General features: G+C 33.6%; 1 protein-coding gene across 4 annotated transcripts in view; it reads left to right on the forward strand.

Moving 5' to 3' along the window:
- LOC139498811 (serrate RNA effector molecule homolog) overlaps nucleotides 1-8342 on the forward strand; it is a 34790-nt gene extending 26448 nt beyond the window's left edge. For 2 of the 4 annotated variants that reach the window (XM_071287368.1, XM_071287369.1), the window contains exons 15-20: nucleotides 418-571; nucleotides 1448-1707; nucleotides 2363-2564; nucleotides 5547-5658; nucleotides 6288-6311; nucleotides 7976-8342. In XM_071287368.1, the coding sequence (XP_071143469.1) occupies nucleotides 418-571; nucleotides 1448-1707; nucleotides 2363-2564; nucleotides 5547-5658; nucleotides 6288-6311; nucleotides 7976-8042 (819 nt within the window). In that variant the 3' untranslated portion in view covers nucleotides 8043-8342. The remainder of the gene's footprint in view (nucleotides 1-417; nucleotides 572-1447; nucleotides 1708-2362; nucleotides 2565-5546; nucleotides 5659-6287; nucleotides 6312-7975) is intronic. The other 2 variants (XM_071287370.1, XM_071287371.1) reach the window with 1 other exon arrangement.
- Nucleotides 8343-15201: the final 6859 nt, after the last annotated feature.

A 15201-nucleotide genomic window follows, 5' to 3' on the forward strand; every position in this document is an offset into this window, starting at 1 on the left:
AGAGGTCTCAAATAATTATCATTAGCATCATTTTTGGAAAAAAATTAACGTGATTAGTCAAAATCAGTCGATGTTTTTATCGTCTAAAAGAAAGTGTACATTTTATCGTCATACTCCAAAAATTAAGGTTAACGTTATTTGGCAAGAATTTTTACCATTATTTGTCACCCTCTTTTATATTAGAACTATATCCATCTTTTCTATCAGAACTATTTTCATCATTTGTATTAGAGCTATTTTCATCTTTTCTATCAGAACTAAATACTGTGAAAAATAATCGTGCCATCTGTTGAAAAATGCTTAAATTTTGAACTTTATGTTAACTTCTTCACTTGTATTGGTGGCCAAGTATATGAATAATAAAACAAGTCAACTATTTATGAAAAACTAAAACAATGTATCTGTTTATACTTACAGGCTTTGGACAGTATGGTACTGTACCTGAGGATCGTCCACTCTATTGACTTTTACAGTTGTAATGAGTATCCCAACGAGGATGAGATGCCACACAGATGTGGCATAATGCATGCCAGATGTGTACCACCTACCACTAAAATCACACAGAATGACAGTGAGTATTGTGGTTAATACTGACAAATAAATGTTTGATTTGTTTGCCAGATTTGTTTTCTAGGTATTACTTTATGGCTTTGTTCTTCACTTCACAGTTGTGGCGTGATCATCAGTTTACAAAGAGTTCCGCCCAATCTGGTGATCATATATTTGTAGAATGCATTGTTTTAATGAAGTGGAAACCGACATCTATAGAAATGAATGATTTAATGCTGAAATACAATGATGTTAGCACATAGATACCATGATGTTGCATATAGACAGCGCTAAAGCGTATAAGTTCAAGTAGAATTCCTGCAGTACTATGTAATCTGAATTTATCCTGGGCCACGATAAATGTCCTAATGAGCAATATACTTTGAAATGAAGAAAAGCAATAATAGTGATGCTCCTTGTATACTTTTTGTGTTTTTACTTTGCATATTCTTAACGTGTGTCATGGAAGTATCCTGTATCCTTTCTTTTCTTTAACAAGATGACACACAGTGGTAGCATAAATAAAATTGAGAATGGAAATGGGGAATGTGTCAAAGAGACAACAACCCGACCATAGAGCAGACAACAGCATAAGGTCACCAACAGGTCTTCAATAAAACATGTACCTTGTATGTTCCACTGGTCCCTGAATGTAACAATGATGTCAATAGAAGGAGATATTTTGTATACTGTGTATTTGTTAGATACCAATTGCATGGGTTTCTTGGGTACAGGTGAACCACTAATTGAAATGTTCTACAAATTACAAATTTTCTTTAGTCTTGTATGACGATTTTGGCCAAACCACAAATTCAAATATCCTGACTGAAAATGTAAGTTTCCCCTCCATCCAAAAAAGTTGACATCCTATAATTGAAATTGTAATTTTTGTTTTCAGTAAATGAATGGATTAAGAATTTTGAGACCAAAATAAAGGCTCTATCAGAACATGACAGCTTACCAGATGATGAGGTCTTTAAACTTGGCAAGAAGGACCCCGAGGCAGAAGTAGAGAAGTTTGTGACAGCAAATACACAGGAGTTAGCCAAAGACAAATGGTTGTGTCCGATGAGTGGTAAAAAGTTCAAAGGACCAGAATTTGTACGGAAACATATCCAAAATAAACATGGGGAAAAAGTTGAGGAGGTCAAAATGGAGGTAAGCTGTTGCAATGGCAACATTATTCAAAGACTTGTTTCTTATTGTCTTTTGAAAGATATTTGATTTCTGTTCAGAACAAGAGCAAGTCTGCAAATTATAAATTGGTTAGTAGAATTTGAAATGTGACTGGGTCGTTAGGTAGATGCCCAAGGATAGATAATTTTAATAATCGCTGTTAACACTGAATGGGAGTATGTGTTAGAAAATAAATTGAAAACTGAAAGGTTTTGTTATGAAATGGTATTGCAATCAGTGAGTTCAAGTTGTATTTGATAAATAAATCTAATAAAAAAGACAAATTTGATTTGCAAAGTTCTTAAAGCCCAAATAGAGCCATACATCCTTACTTAAAATTTTATATCTGTGTGTATGTAAATAATTTTATTGATGCCATCTTTTGAATACTGTGGATACATTTATTTTCGTGGGTATTAATTTTAGAGGATTGTGAAAAAAACTTGCATTGTCGTGGATATTTGATTTTGTGGTTTTGTCATTCTCTGCATTCAAAGCCAATAGAAAATTTGAATTAGTGGTTCACCTGTAACCACGAAATCCAAGAAAATTGGTATCCAACATATACTAATGAATCCAGAGTATTTAAAAAAAAGATATTTGTTTTATCTTGTGAATATGTTGTCTTTTTTTGCAGGTGTCATTTTTCAATAAGTATCTGATGGATCCCAAGAGACCAGCTTTGCCTGAACATCCTGGTAACAAACAGAGTTCTAATAACAGAAACAGTACAGGTGGGGACCAGTTCACCAGTCCTAGCGGGTACCAGGGAGGAGGTATGCCACCAATGGGATACTCTGGTGGGGGAAACGATGGATGGAGATACAGAGGTGGAGGAGGTATTTAAAATCTCTTTATTTATTATCTATGACGTTTGTTATTAACACAAAGTTTCTTTTTCAAATGGAATCACACACCTGTTCATCACTATATAGTGATAGTATACTTATGAATAAAAGAAAATATGGTATGAGTGCCAATGAGACAACTCTCCACCAAAGTCACAATTTGGAAAAGTAAACCATTAGGCCAACTAAAATTAATTAGTAGATTTTCATCCAAATTTTTGAAAAAAATGGGGCGGGTGGGAGTATTTTATTTTTTAAATTTTATTTCATATGAAACCCTCGTCATGAGTTTTTCATACCGCGGGGTATATGCTAGTGAGAAACAAGCTTGTATAATGTATATACATGCTGTATAAGGAATCCTACACTATTTTTCAAACTCTTAAATAAAAATCCCTGATTGGCAACCACTGTTATACATGCAATTGCCGCTTTAGAAACCTATTTATAGTAGACATCAAAAAGAAGAGAAATGCTCTCTTCAGTCTTCAGTTAGACTACTAGTATACCTACACCACATTTATTTTGCTTGATAAGCAATGGTTTGTAGTCGTCATAAAATCAATTAAATGTTTTGGTACAATTGTATGCAACACAAGTATTACGAGTACAGAATAAAATGTAAACTCAGTGTTGAAAGAAATTATGATGTAAAACATGAACTTAACCAAAAAATTAGTTGTGGCTTAATGACTAAATTGATGGTAGGGACAGTAACAGAGGGTGTTTGCTGTTTGTCAACAAAAACAAAAGCCATGGGTGAATAGAAGGGCTTGTTTAATTAAAATGCGTGTTTGTCGACATTTTTTCCCCAATATACGGTCATAATTCAAACAAGTTCGTGCTTGTGTCAATTTCTTTAATCCAGTCATGTTTTTGTACCAATTTGTTCTACGATTCTTGCGCTTTGGATATCATTCACAGTCCAAATTTCCTGACACAAAATCATTGTATAAATAAAGAAAAAAACACGATTTTCGATTCACTTGTGACTACCGGTGACTACCGCAATTTGCGTTCAAGGACAAGGCGTTTTACTCGTAACTCGAATATTTCATGCCCTTCTTGTTATCAATCTCTATTCCAGGGGTTCAAATTAGCGGTGGTCCGAGGTCCGCGACCTTCCACTTTTGCAAGCGGACCTTCGTTTTGGTTACTAGCTACGCCCGACGGACCTTCGATTTGAAAGAAAATAAAAAATAACTTCGCAGACCTTTTTATCAAAATTTCCAAATAAACGATCTCAAAATAAATTCTCATCTTTATTATTCATGACAGCAATATTCATTTTATCCAACCGCTAATTTTATACCGAAAATCGTTAAAAAGTAATTTGTAAATCCGAGTGAAATCGTATCTGACTGACAACATCAACATAGAAAAACAATGGATGCCATATATAAACCGGAAATGAAGATAATTACAATACCGGATCAGTTTCCGGGACGGATAAGGGTAATTCCGGGTTTGCCGATCAAATACAATAAAAAAAATAATGTCAGGCTTGAAGTTGTGACAAAATACATCTAAGATTATGAAATATAATCACTAGAATTGAAAACCAAAAGATATATGGAAAAGAAAGAAAGACCAGAAAATATTTTAGGTTGAAACTCAAAATTACTTAATAAGTTTTTTAGTTGACAAATTTCCATGTCAACATCCAATACAATGTGACAGCATTTTTCTTTTATCATTAATACATGTGGATATGACATACAGATGTTTTTAAAGTGTAAACAAATTACTGCAATTCCAAGGGGTAATTTCTCCTCAATTTTTAGGGGCCTGTAAATAGCTGGAAGTTTCGTACTTTATTATCAAAAATAGTGCAACTAGATATGATACAATGTAACAAAGTAACAAGCTCTAGTGGACTTTTAAAATCGAGTTGAAGTAGTGTGAGCCCTGAGGTAATGATATAATTAGTAATTAATTACTAATCTTGGTTACAACACACCTACCAACAGTGACACCCTACCAAATAAAAAAAAATAAAGATAATATGAATTCATAATATACAAGACAATTATATTTATTAGTTTATTGAACATATTATACAACAGTGACACTGACAATGTAACAAGATAACCTAACACCAAAGGCACAATAATTTTGTATCTTACTGTGTTATAAAATATTTCAAGTAAAAGTAGGACCTGCAATTTAGGTTGTGGACCTTTCAGTTTTGAGTGTCAAAGGTCCTGGACCTTCCAGTACCAAATGTTAATTTGAACCCCTGCTATTCTCGGTAGATGATGTTGTCATTATAGAGCAGCAGAATATTTCGACTTAATCATTTTCGATGGGAATACTCCGGCGAAGAAATACAAAAAAGAAATTTGAAACAGGAAGTTTCGAATGAAACGAAATTATCGATGGTTCCTGGTAACGGACATGACCAAAATCCGGAAATCGTATTTTTGTTAAATAAAAAAAATCAGGGCGGGACGATTTCAGAGGGGTGGGCGGGGATGAAAATCTAGCAATTAATTTTAATTGGCCTTATAGGTCAAAGTAGTGTCTTCAACACGGAGCCTTGGCTCACACCAAACAGCAAGCTATAAAGGGCCCCAAAAATTACCATAAAACCATTCAAATGAGATTAGCAACAGCCTAATCTATATAAAAAAAATAAGAAACAAGAAACACTTATGAACCACATCAGCAAACGACAACCACTGAACATAAGGTTCCTGACTTATGTACATATATATCCTGTAAACTGTTCACAAACTACAGTGAAACCTGTCCAAACTTACCACCCTTGGGACTTTTATGTATTGTTTGGTTTTGACTGTTATTGAATGGTAGAGGTTAACAGAAGGGTACAGTTTCAAAATGTGTTGACAATGACAGACGACAGTGATTGACGACGGCTTCCAGGTGACACTTATATATTTGTTTTTCATGTGGATTTCAATAAAATTCCAAAACACAGAACTGATTTTACTCTTGCTTTCTATTAAACAGGAAGTGGTGGACCACCATCTTACCAGTCACCATCATATCGTAATCGTGAACCATATCGAGGTCCCTACAGGGGATCTGGAGGAGGAGGAGGAGGCTACAACAGGGGGTACAGGTAATACTCTATATAATATGTTAAATCATAAAACAAATGCTTGCTTATATACTGTACACCAACTAATAAGAGGCTATTTCTTTTAAGATCTCTTACAAGCAGTAAATAAAGGGGCATTTAAATTGTTGTGAAGATGTGGAATCTGGATGTTCTCTTTTATTAACACATGAGGTAAATTAGAACAACACAAAAATAAATTGATTTGAAGACTGCTAGAGAAGGATGAAACATTGAGTTGTCCACATGGATCATCTTATTAGAAAAAGAAGCAAAAAGTTGTAATTCAAGGATGACTTTAGATTGACTTTAGATTGATTGTCCTATTCTTTTTCAGTCTCTTTATGTCATGTAGCTCCTCAAATATTTAAGTAGACATCCATGGCTTTAAAAATGTTATTTATCTGCAACTAGATGAGTCTTAATGATATATAATACTTTCATCATAGTAACCATTCATCTTCAGAAACTGTGACTAGTGTTTAGAGTGAAACGTTTTGCTTGAACAAAATTTTAATATTTTTGGGGTAAAATGTGGCAATTTAGACACTTTTAACAGGTAAATGAAAATGTTTGTTTCATATGATGAAAGAATAAATTTCTAGGAATTAATTAATGTTAATTCTTTGTAGATCTAACAGACATCGACATAATCAGTTGAGTAATCATAACAGTAGAAGTATTTACACTTGGGGTATTTAGCGGAATTTGCTACAAATACTGTGAATTCATTATTATTCGGTGGATACCAATTTTTCGTGGATGCAGTTGAACCATGAAATTTAATGTTCAACGAATGTCAAATTTTCTTAAAATTTGTATTCAGACTGAAGCAAAAAATTATATATCCACGAATATACAAGTTTTCCTTAATCCAAGAAAAATTGGTACCCACGAAAATAAATGAATCCACAATATGCGAGATCTAGCTCAGAAAAATCTTTTGATGTCATGCAACAAGCACTTTTTGATTATGATGTCAAATGGGTTTATTTGTGATGCAATATAATGAGAGAACTTGTGTGACTTTAGATAATGACCGGCAAATTGCATGCAAGTGTAAATACATCTATTTGTGTGGATAGTGCTAGAATGTTTTGTCTCTAAAATCCATCTACAGGCACATTATTGCACTTGAAACTTTTTTCACATGATCAAAGATTTTGAACATCAGTAAACTACTGCTGCCTTGATTTATTGCACTAAACACCAAGGTGAAAGTTTCAGAGAATTGGATGAATGTCTGAATTAATGGAATTCAATGAACTTTTTATTGACTCTTTTGTCTTTAGGGATCAGATACTTATTTTAGGAATTAAAGTACCGGTACATGATGATTGATTGATGGTTACTTAAAACTATTATATGCACAATCCACATAAAGAAAGACAATATGTTAATTTGGTAGGAATATACAGTGCTAGATATTTGTCGATAAACTTGCTTATTGGTAAGATGACATTCTGCAGGAAGATGTGTCACTCTACCAAGACACAAGACACATTGCGACTCAATACTGACTGTCTTTGATCTTAATCATCAATGTGCCAACAAGCATGAAATGCTCTCTGGAAAAAAAATGGGAACATAGTCAGGCCGAGAAAACAAAAATCAGCGGTAACCCGACCGACCCTGTTATTTAGCACCGACCCTAATTTTTTTATAGGATCTTCAAAAATAAAAAAAAAATGGTATCAACCGACCCTGTTTTTTGACACAGGGTCCTGTTAATCGACATAATAATTTATCTAAACTTGCTTCTACTGGCACAGAAAGCCTATAAAACATTTTATTAATGTCAAAAGGTATTCCAAATAGGTTAAAATCCAAGAAATTTGCACACCAGGTGCTTCAAAAACATTGCAAATGGCCGACTTCCATTATTTGAAACTAATTACGGACTCTGACTTTGGAAAACAATGATAATTTTCCGGATTTCGTTTACAATGTCAAAAAAAAAAAAAAAAAAAAAATCCGACCTACCGACCCTATTTTTCAAGATGATGTAACCGGAAACACTCATCACTTTTCCCTTCAGTCCTTCCTCATATCTGTCTGTTTTCTGTCCCACTGTCAGTTCATTGCTGCAGCCACCCACATTTTTTTTTCTCAAAGATTCTATATAACTTTGAAACAGTTGGGGGAAAAAAACACAATCACCAATCAAATTTAAATTATATTTCTTCCTATCTGACACACCTTTCCCCGACCCTGTTCAATTATAAAACAGCCTCCCCTTCCTGTTCAATTATAAAACAGCCTCAATCATTTTCCTCAAACAATATTTTTTTTACTAACGCATGATCCATTTTATTTTCAGATCTGATCCCAGAAGAGTTATTGAATACAGAGACTTAGATGCTCCAGATGATTCAGATATTTTCTAGCCAGTAAAGGGGGAGATAACTAGCCATTTGAAGGGAGATAACTAAACAGTTGAAGGGAGATAACTCACATAATAATGGCAGATAAATACCAGAGTAGTGACTTGATAACCAGCATTGAAGAAGTGCAGAACAAACTGTAGTTAAAAATGAAGTTTTTTTAGAAGGAACATTGGATCAAATGGATTTTGTTGTTAAATTTTTATCAAATTTTTAAGGATCTTTTTACTACATGTAAATAGATCATGTGTTTTCATGTCCTTACTCCTTAGCTTTAGTGAAGCAATAAAATCGTTAAAACACTTCACATTGCTGTTATTTTTAGTGCAATTAAAAGTAATTAAAAAATTAAACTCTGTGTGGTGAACCAACGCCTTTGAATTCGTTTTGGTAGAGTCCCTGAAGTAGATACCTTGGTATGCCGGGTGGTCAGATCATGCAAAAGAATGCAATACTTAAATAATATTCAAAATTGACAACAACACAATTTTGAATATTATTAAAGTAATTAAAAGTATACATGTATTAAAAGAAATAATTTTCTAATAAAAGCAATGAAATAACAAGGGTCCTAGATATTGATGAAATATTTGCCCCTGGACTGAAAGCAAACCTAAATCAATCTATCAGTAAAAAGTATCCCTATCATTTCTTTATAAAATTAAGTTAAAAAAATTAACCTGCAAAATTTGCTAATTTTTTGGTATCTGTAATGTACAGTACAAGTCTCACATTATATTTAACATTTAAGAAAATCCAGCTGTGTAGGTAATTAATTTAGCCAGACATATCCATACTAGTATAGGAAAGATAAAAGATTTTCCAAAAACTATAATTGTTACCTTTTGCAACTGGTCTAATCACTCATTCCGACTGCTGAAAAGTTAAAATAATGCATTTAAAAATTTATTTCAACTCTCTTTTATTTCCACCCTATAAATACAATCAAATGAATCAGGAAGGCACACAACAAAAATAAAGAAAAAAGATACTATAATAACAAGAATGGGGACAGCAAACGAAAAAAAAGGGTGTTTTCTCAGACCTGTTCTTATAACAGTCTGATGCTAAAATAAAAAAAACATAACAATGAACACACTTTTGCAGTAGTCTGATAACATGGAGGTCATCATTGGTGATGAATTGATAGTTGTTTGATGTACGTCCAGTGGCAAATAGTCCATGCATGTGCAAAACAAAAAATATTAAGAAATTAAAACACACAAGTACATTATTTGATAGCTACATTTAAACAACAAATTGTATACATGTATGTTACAGGCATATTCAGGATAAAATAACTTACTTAGAATGACATGTGGGGTATACATGTCATCAATGACCAGCAACCCCACAGTATAGATAAACAAGACATCCATAGGGCAACATTTTTTCTTCAACAATAGGCTGGTGGAAGTTAATATAAAAGATTTGATATCATATTTAGGCAATTCAACCTATCTAGTTTTGACTATTTGTCTAATAATGGGTACATGCAAAAAGAATATTCTTGTGACTTTATGCTTTGATGTGAAGGACAGTGTCTGGCAGACTAAGGCCGTATGGTGACCTAAAGTTGTTAATCTCTGTGTCATTTTGGTCTTTTGTGGATAGTTGTCTCATTGGCAATCATACCACATCTTCTTTTTTATAAGTAGGATTTTCAAACCTGCTAGCACGTAAGGTATGTGTGAAGAATGACCATGACTAGATTTAAACAGCCCTTACTTCTGAATGCTGAAGACATTGGTTTAGAAGGCTACAGATACCATATAAACAATGACCAGTCGCCTCTTTTACTGAAGTGAAGATGTAACCAACAAATAACAGACTATTATTTGAACTTGGAATTATTTTTAATTATGGAATTTGCATAATTTCTTGTGTTTAAAATTTTTTGATGAATTCGATGGTTATTTTGTATTATAATGTTTTGATCAGTGCATAACACTTTCCATATAATGTCTTTTGTATAGATAGTGTTGTGCGCAGCACAGAACATTATAATACAGAATAAACATGGAATTCATTAAAAATTTCGAGCACAAGAAATTATGAAAATTCCATAATTAAAAATAATTCCAAGTTCAAATAATAGCCTGTTTAATATAACTTTTATTTATGTAAATGTATTACAAGAGCCCATAAATGACACAGAAAATGGCATAGGTCACTGTACTACCTTCAACAATGTGCAAAGCCCAACCTCATAGTTCACTATAAAAGGCCCCAAAATGAAAAATGTGAAACAAATGAAACAAAATGTAATGTCCTAATTTCATTCACAAAAAAATTAACTTAAAACAAATATGTAACACATCAACATACAACAATCAATGAGTTACAGGCACATATGGAATATGTTGGGGGGGGGGGGGGGGGTTCAACCAGTTTACTGGTGCAAAACCATCCCCTACCCTGCACAGTGGTGTTACAGTACAACATAATAACAAACTATCCCCTAACCTGCACAGTGGTGTTACAGTACAACATAATAACAAACTATCCCCTAACCTGCACAGTGGTGTTACAGTACAACATAATAACAAACTATCCCCTAACCTGCACAGTGGTGTTACAGTACAACATAATAACAAACCATCCCCTACCCTGCACCGGGGTGTTACAGTACAACATAATAACAAACCATCCCCTACCCTGCACAGTGGTGTTACAGTACAACATAATAACAAACTATCCCCTAACCTGCACAGTGGTGTTACAGTACAACATAATAACAAACCATCCCCTACCCTGCACCGGGGTGTTACAGTACAACATAATAACAAACCATCCCCTACCCTGCACCGGGGTGTTACAGTACAACATAATAACAAACCATCCCCTACCCTGCACCGGGGTGTTACAGTACAACATAATAACAAACCATCCCCTACCCTGCACCGGGGTGTTACAGTACAACATAATAACAAACCATCCCCTACCCTGCACCGGGGTGTTACAGTACAACATAATAACAAACCATCCCCTACCCTGCACCGGGGTGTTACAGTACAACATAATAACAAACCATCCCCTACCCTGCACAGTGGTGTTACAGTACAACATAATAACAAACTATAATAATCAGTTGAAAAGGGCTTAACTCATCAGATGGATTTAAATAGAAATACATCTATCAAAAACACAGAGTGCATGTGGACAGACACTTATACATCCAAACAACAGAAAGACATTAGAATGCAACCTCGTGGTTTCCAACAGGCACATAACGATGTTGATGGAGTGTTCAGCCCTAGCCAGCCAGGGACAGTGTGTAACAACATGAAAACAAACTTGTCAAAATCTTTTGAAAGCTCAACTCACCTAATTGATATTAAGCACAAAAACAAATAACAAAAGACACAAAGTACAGAGACAGGTATGATTTTCTACTGACTGCTACCTTGTGAGCTAACATGATAAAAATCCAACTGTAGACTGTTTGGTGACAGGTCTGGTACAAAACACATTATATTTCAATTCATTGAAAGAAAATATACATGTAATATTTGCCACTGGAAGTGAATCAGCCATGAGTCAATCAAACTGATGATAGTTTGGCCCTATTGAACCATGATAGTTTTACTATGTCTGTTCAAAGTCTAAAACATTGTCAGTGTTTGTATCTGATAAAAGAGTTCAGTAGTGATGACATTGCCTTTTAACTACAACATATAAAACTGGTTTATAGAGATGCAGAAAATGGAAACTTGAAAAAAGGATCAGCAGTACAACACCTACTGAACTTTCAATACGACCAAATCCATTGGATGACTCCTAATGGATGGGAATTATTGTCCTTAGATAACGAATTTTTTTTTTCAGTTATTATCCAGTTTTTATACGACCGCAAAATATGAAAAATTTTTCGTCGTATATTGCTATCACGTTGGCGTCGTCGTCTGCGTCGTCGTCGTCGTCGTCCGAATACTTTTAGTTTTCGCACTCTAACTTTAGTAAAAGTGAATGGAAATCTATGAAATTTTAACACAAGGTTTATGACCACAAAAGGAAGGTTGGTATTGATTTTGGGAGTTTTGGTCCCAACATTTTAGGAATTAGGGGCCAAAAAGAGCCCAAATAAGCATTTTCTTGGTTTTCGCACTATAACTTTAGTTTAAGTTAATAGAAATCTATGAAATTTTGACACAAGGTTTATGACCACAAAAGAACGGTTAGGTTTGATTTTGGGAGTTTTGGTTTCAACAGTTTAGGAATTAGGGGCCAAAAAGGGACCCAAATAAGCATTTTTCTTGGTTTTCGCACCATAACGTTAGTATAAGTAAATAGAAATCTATGAAATTTAAACACAAGGTTTATGACCATAAAAGGAAGGTTGGTATTGATTTTGGGAGTTTTGGTCCCAACAGAATAAGGGGCCCAAAGGGTCCAAAATTAAACTTTGTTTGATTTCATCAAAATTGAATAATTGGGGTTCTTTGATATGCCGAATCTAACTGTCATGACTGTGTATGTAGATTCTTAACTTTTGGTCCGTTTTCAAATTGGTCTACATTAAGGTCCAAAGGGTCCAAAATTAAACTTAGTTTGATTTTGACAAAAAATGAATCAGTTAGGTTCTTTGATATGCTGAATCTAAAAATGTACTTAGATTCTTGATTATTGGCCCAGTTTTCAAGTTGGTCCAAATCGGGGTCCAAAATTAAACTTTGTTTGATTTCATAAAAAATTGAATAAATGGGGTTCTTTGATATACCAAATCTAACTGTGTATGTAGATTCTTCATTTTTGGTCCTGTTTTCAAATTGGTCTACACTAAAGTCCAAAGGGTCCAAAATTAAACTTAGTCTGATTTTAACAAACATTGAAATCTTGGGGTTCTTTGATATGCTGAATCCAAAAATGTACTTAGATTTTTTATTATGGGCCCAGTTTTCAAGTTGGTCCAAATCAGGATCTAAAATTATTATATTAAGTATTGTGCAATAGCAAGTCTTTTCAATTGCACAGTATTGCGCAATGGCAAGAAATATCTAATTGCACAATATTGTGAAATATCAATTTTTTTTTTAATTAGAGTTATCTTTCTTTGTCCAGAATAGTAAGCAAGAAATATCTAATTGCAAAATATTGTGCAATAGCAAGATTTTTTTTTAATTGGAGTTATCTTTCTTTGTCCAGAATCAACTTAAATCTTTGTTATATACAATATACAATGTATATTCACTTTTTACTACCAACTGATAAATTAAAATAATCTTTACCATTCAGTGATAACAAGCAGTTTTTTTACATCTTAATATTTTATGATGTATTTAAATGAGTAGTTATTGTTGCAAACTCCATTAGAAATTTTAATTGAGATTAGTTTTGGAATAAGGGAAAGGGGGATGTGATTTAAAAAATTGGGTTCAATTTTTCTCATTTGAAATTTCATAAATAAAAAAGAAAATTTCTTCAAACATTTTTTTGAGAGGATTAATATTCAACAGCATAGTGAATTGCTCTAAGAGAAAACAAAAATTTTAAGTTCATTAGAACACATTCATTCTGTGTCAGAAACCTATGCTGTGTCAACTATTTAATCACAATCCAAATTTAGAGCTGAATCCAGCTTGAATGTTGTGTCCATACTTGCCCCAACCGTTCAGGGTTCAACCTCTGCGGTCGTATAAAGCTACGCCCTGCGGAGCATCTGGTTGTCTTTTATATGTAAAAGTATTATAGAAAGGACCTTTAGGTAGAACTTGTAAAAATCATAAAAATGATCAACAAAACAAGGTATTGTTTTGATAGGTGAACTATTCAGGCTTTGAGTCAATTCCTTTCTGTTATATTCACAAATGGTTTTAAGAACTTGACTTTGAAGTTGAAGTTTGAATGCTGCCATCTATAAACAGAGCTCCAGATAAGCTGCGTATTTGCGTGATCACGCAATACAAAGAATAAAAAACCCAATGCAATTGCCCATTGCAGGGTTCAATAACCCAATTAATTCAAAGGAAAACCCAATAATATGCCAAAACCATGAGTTCTCGACCCTTTTATTGGCTTCCATTTGCGTTATTTACCCTTATCTGTTTACAGTCGTCGCGTAAACTATTCTTATAATATTTATAATTGGAAATTTCCTTTCGTTCTAAAAATAGATCCCTGCATCAAGTAGCTGAAATGGGTCCCTGTTAGAGTTTTCCGTTGCTCAAAGGGTACACGTGTTTTTGAAAATATTCCGATCTTCTCGGTGTTTATCCAATTAGCGTAGCGTGTGTCATGTAGTCATATTTTTTTCGCATTGCTCGGGACTTATCATAACATACATTGAATTAAAACGAAAGTGAATGTCCGGTAAAAATATTGAATACAGAAGCATGTTTTCTGCTTCTTTTGAAAAGCTGAGGGAAAGTTATGATGATAACAAGACTCAGCCAGTGTTTTTAGGAAGCGTCCATCGAACACACGGGCGTGTGTGCATACCTAAACGAGAACATTGCTAATAAAAACAGGGTTTCCTCAAAAACGAAATCAGTTGGAAAAAGTGAAAGGCCAAATCAATTATGACATGATAAAGCATCAGAAACCAAAAGTTCTATTAAAAGACAACTAAACCCAGATTTATGAAAATTGGAATAAAACAAAACCATTCAAGTATAATTAGAGTTTATATACTATTTTTTTTTCATTTTACTGTTAATTAATGAATACACACACAGGCACTGGTCTCAGAATTTATTATATAAAGGTATAAGACGAGTGCCTGTGCATATACATATCCGTTTTTTTACAGTTTATATGAAAAAATACAAAACTGGCAGAAGGTTTGAAACGGAACACAAATTAAACCTACAATTGCTCCTCAGTGAATAAACCAAATAAAACAGCTAGCAAATAACCCTAACCCTAAACCAAATAAAACAGCTAAACAAAGAAAGAAACATATTTAAGATGGAAAAAATCTGGGGTTGCTATTGCCTAAATATTCAATATTGTGTTGATGAAAAACCCAATACATTAAGGAGCTTGGTGGTGAAAAACCCAATTTGATATTAACATGAGGGGTGAATTGGAATTGATCATGCAATTAAAAAACTTTATCACCCAATTATATATGAAAATGGTGGGTTAAAAACCCAATTTATGAATTCTTATCTGGAGCTCTGTATAAATGCCTTTTTTCATAAATTGTGTTACTGGGCTACCT

This window comes from Mytilus edulis, chromosome 12 (assembly GCF_963676685.1).
Source record: "Mytilus edulis chromosome 12, xbMytEdul2.2, whole genome shotgun sequence".
In the NCBI taxonomy this organism is placed as follows: Eukaryota; Metazoa; Mollusca; class Bivalvia; order Mytilida; family Mytilidae; genus Mytilus; species Mytilus edulis.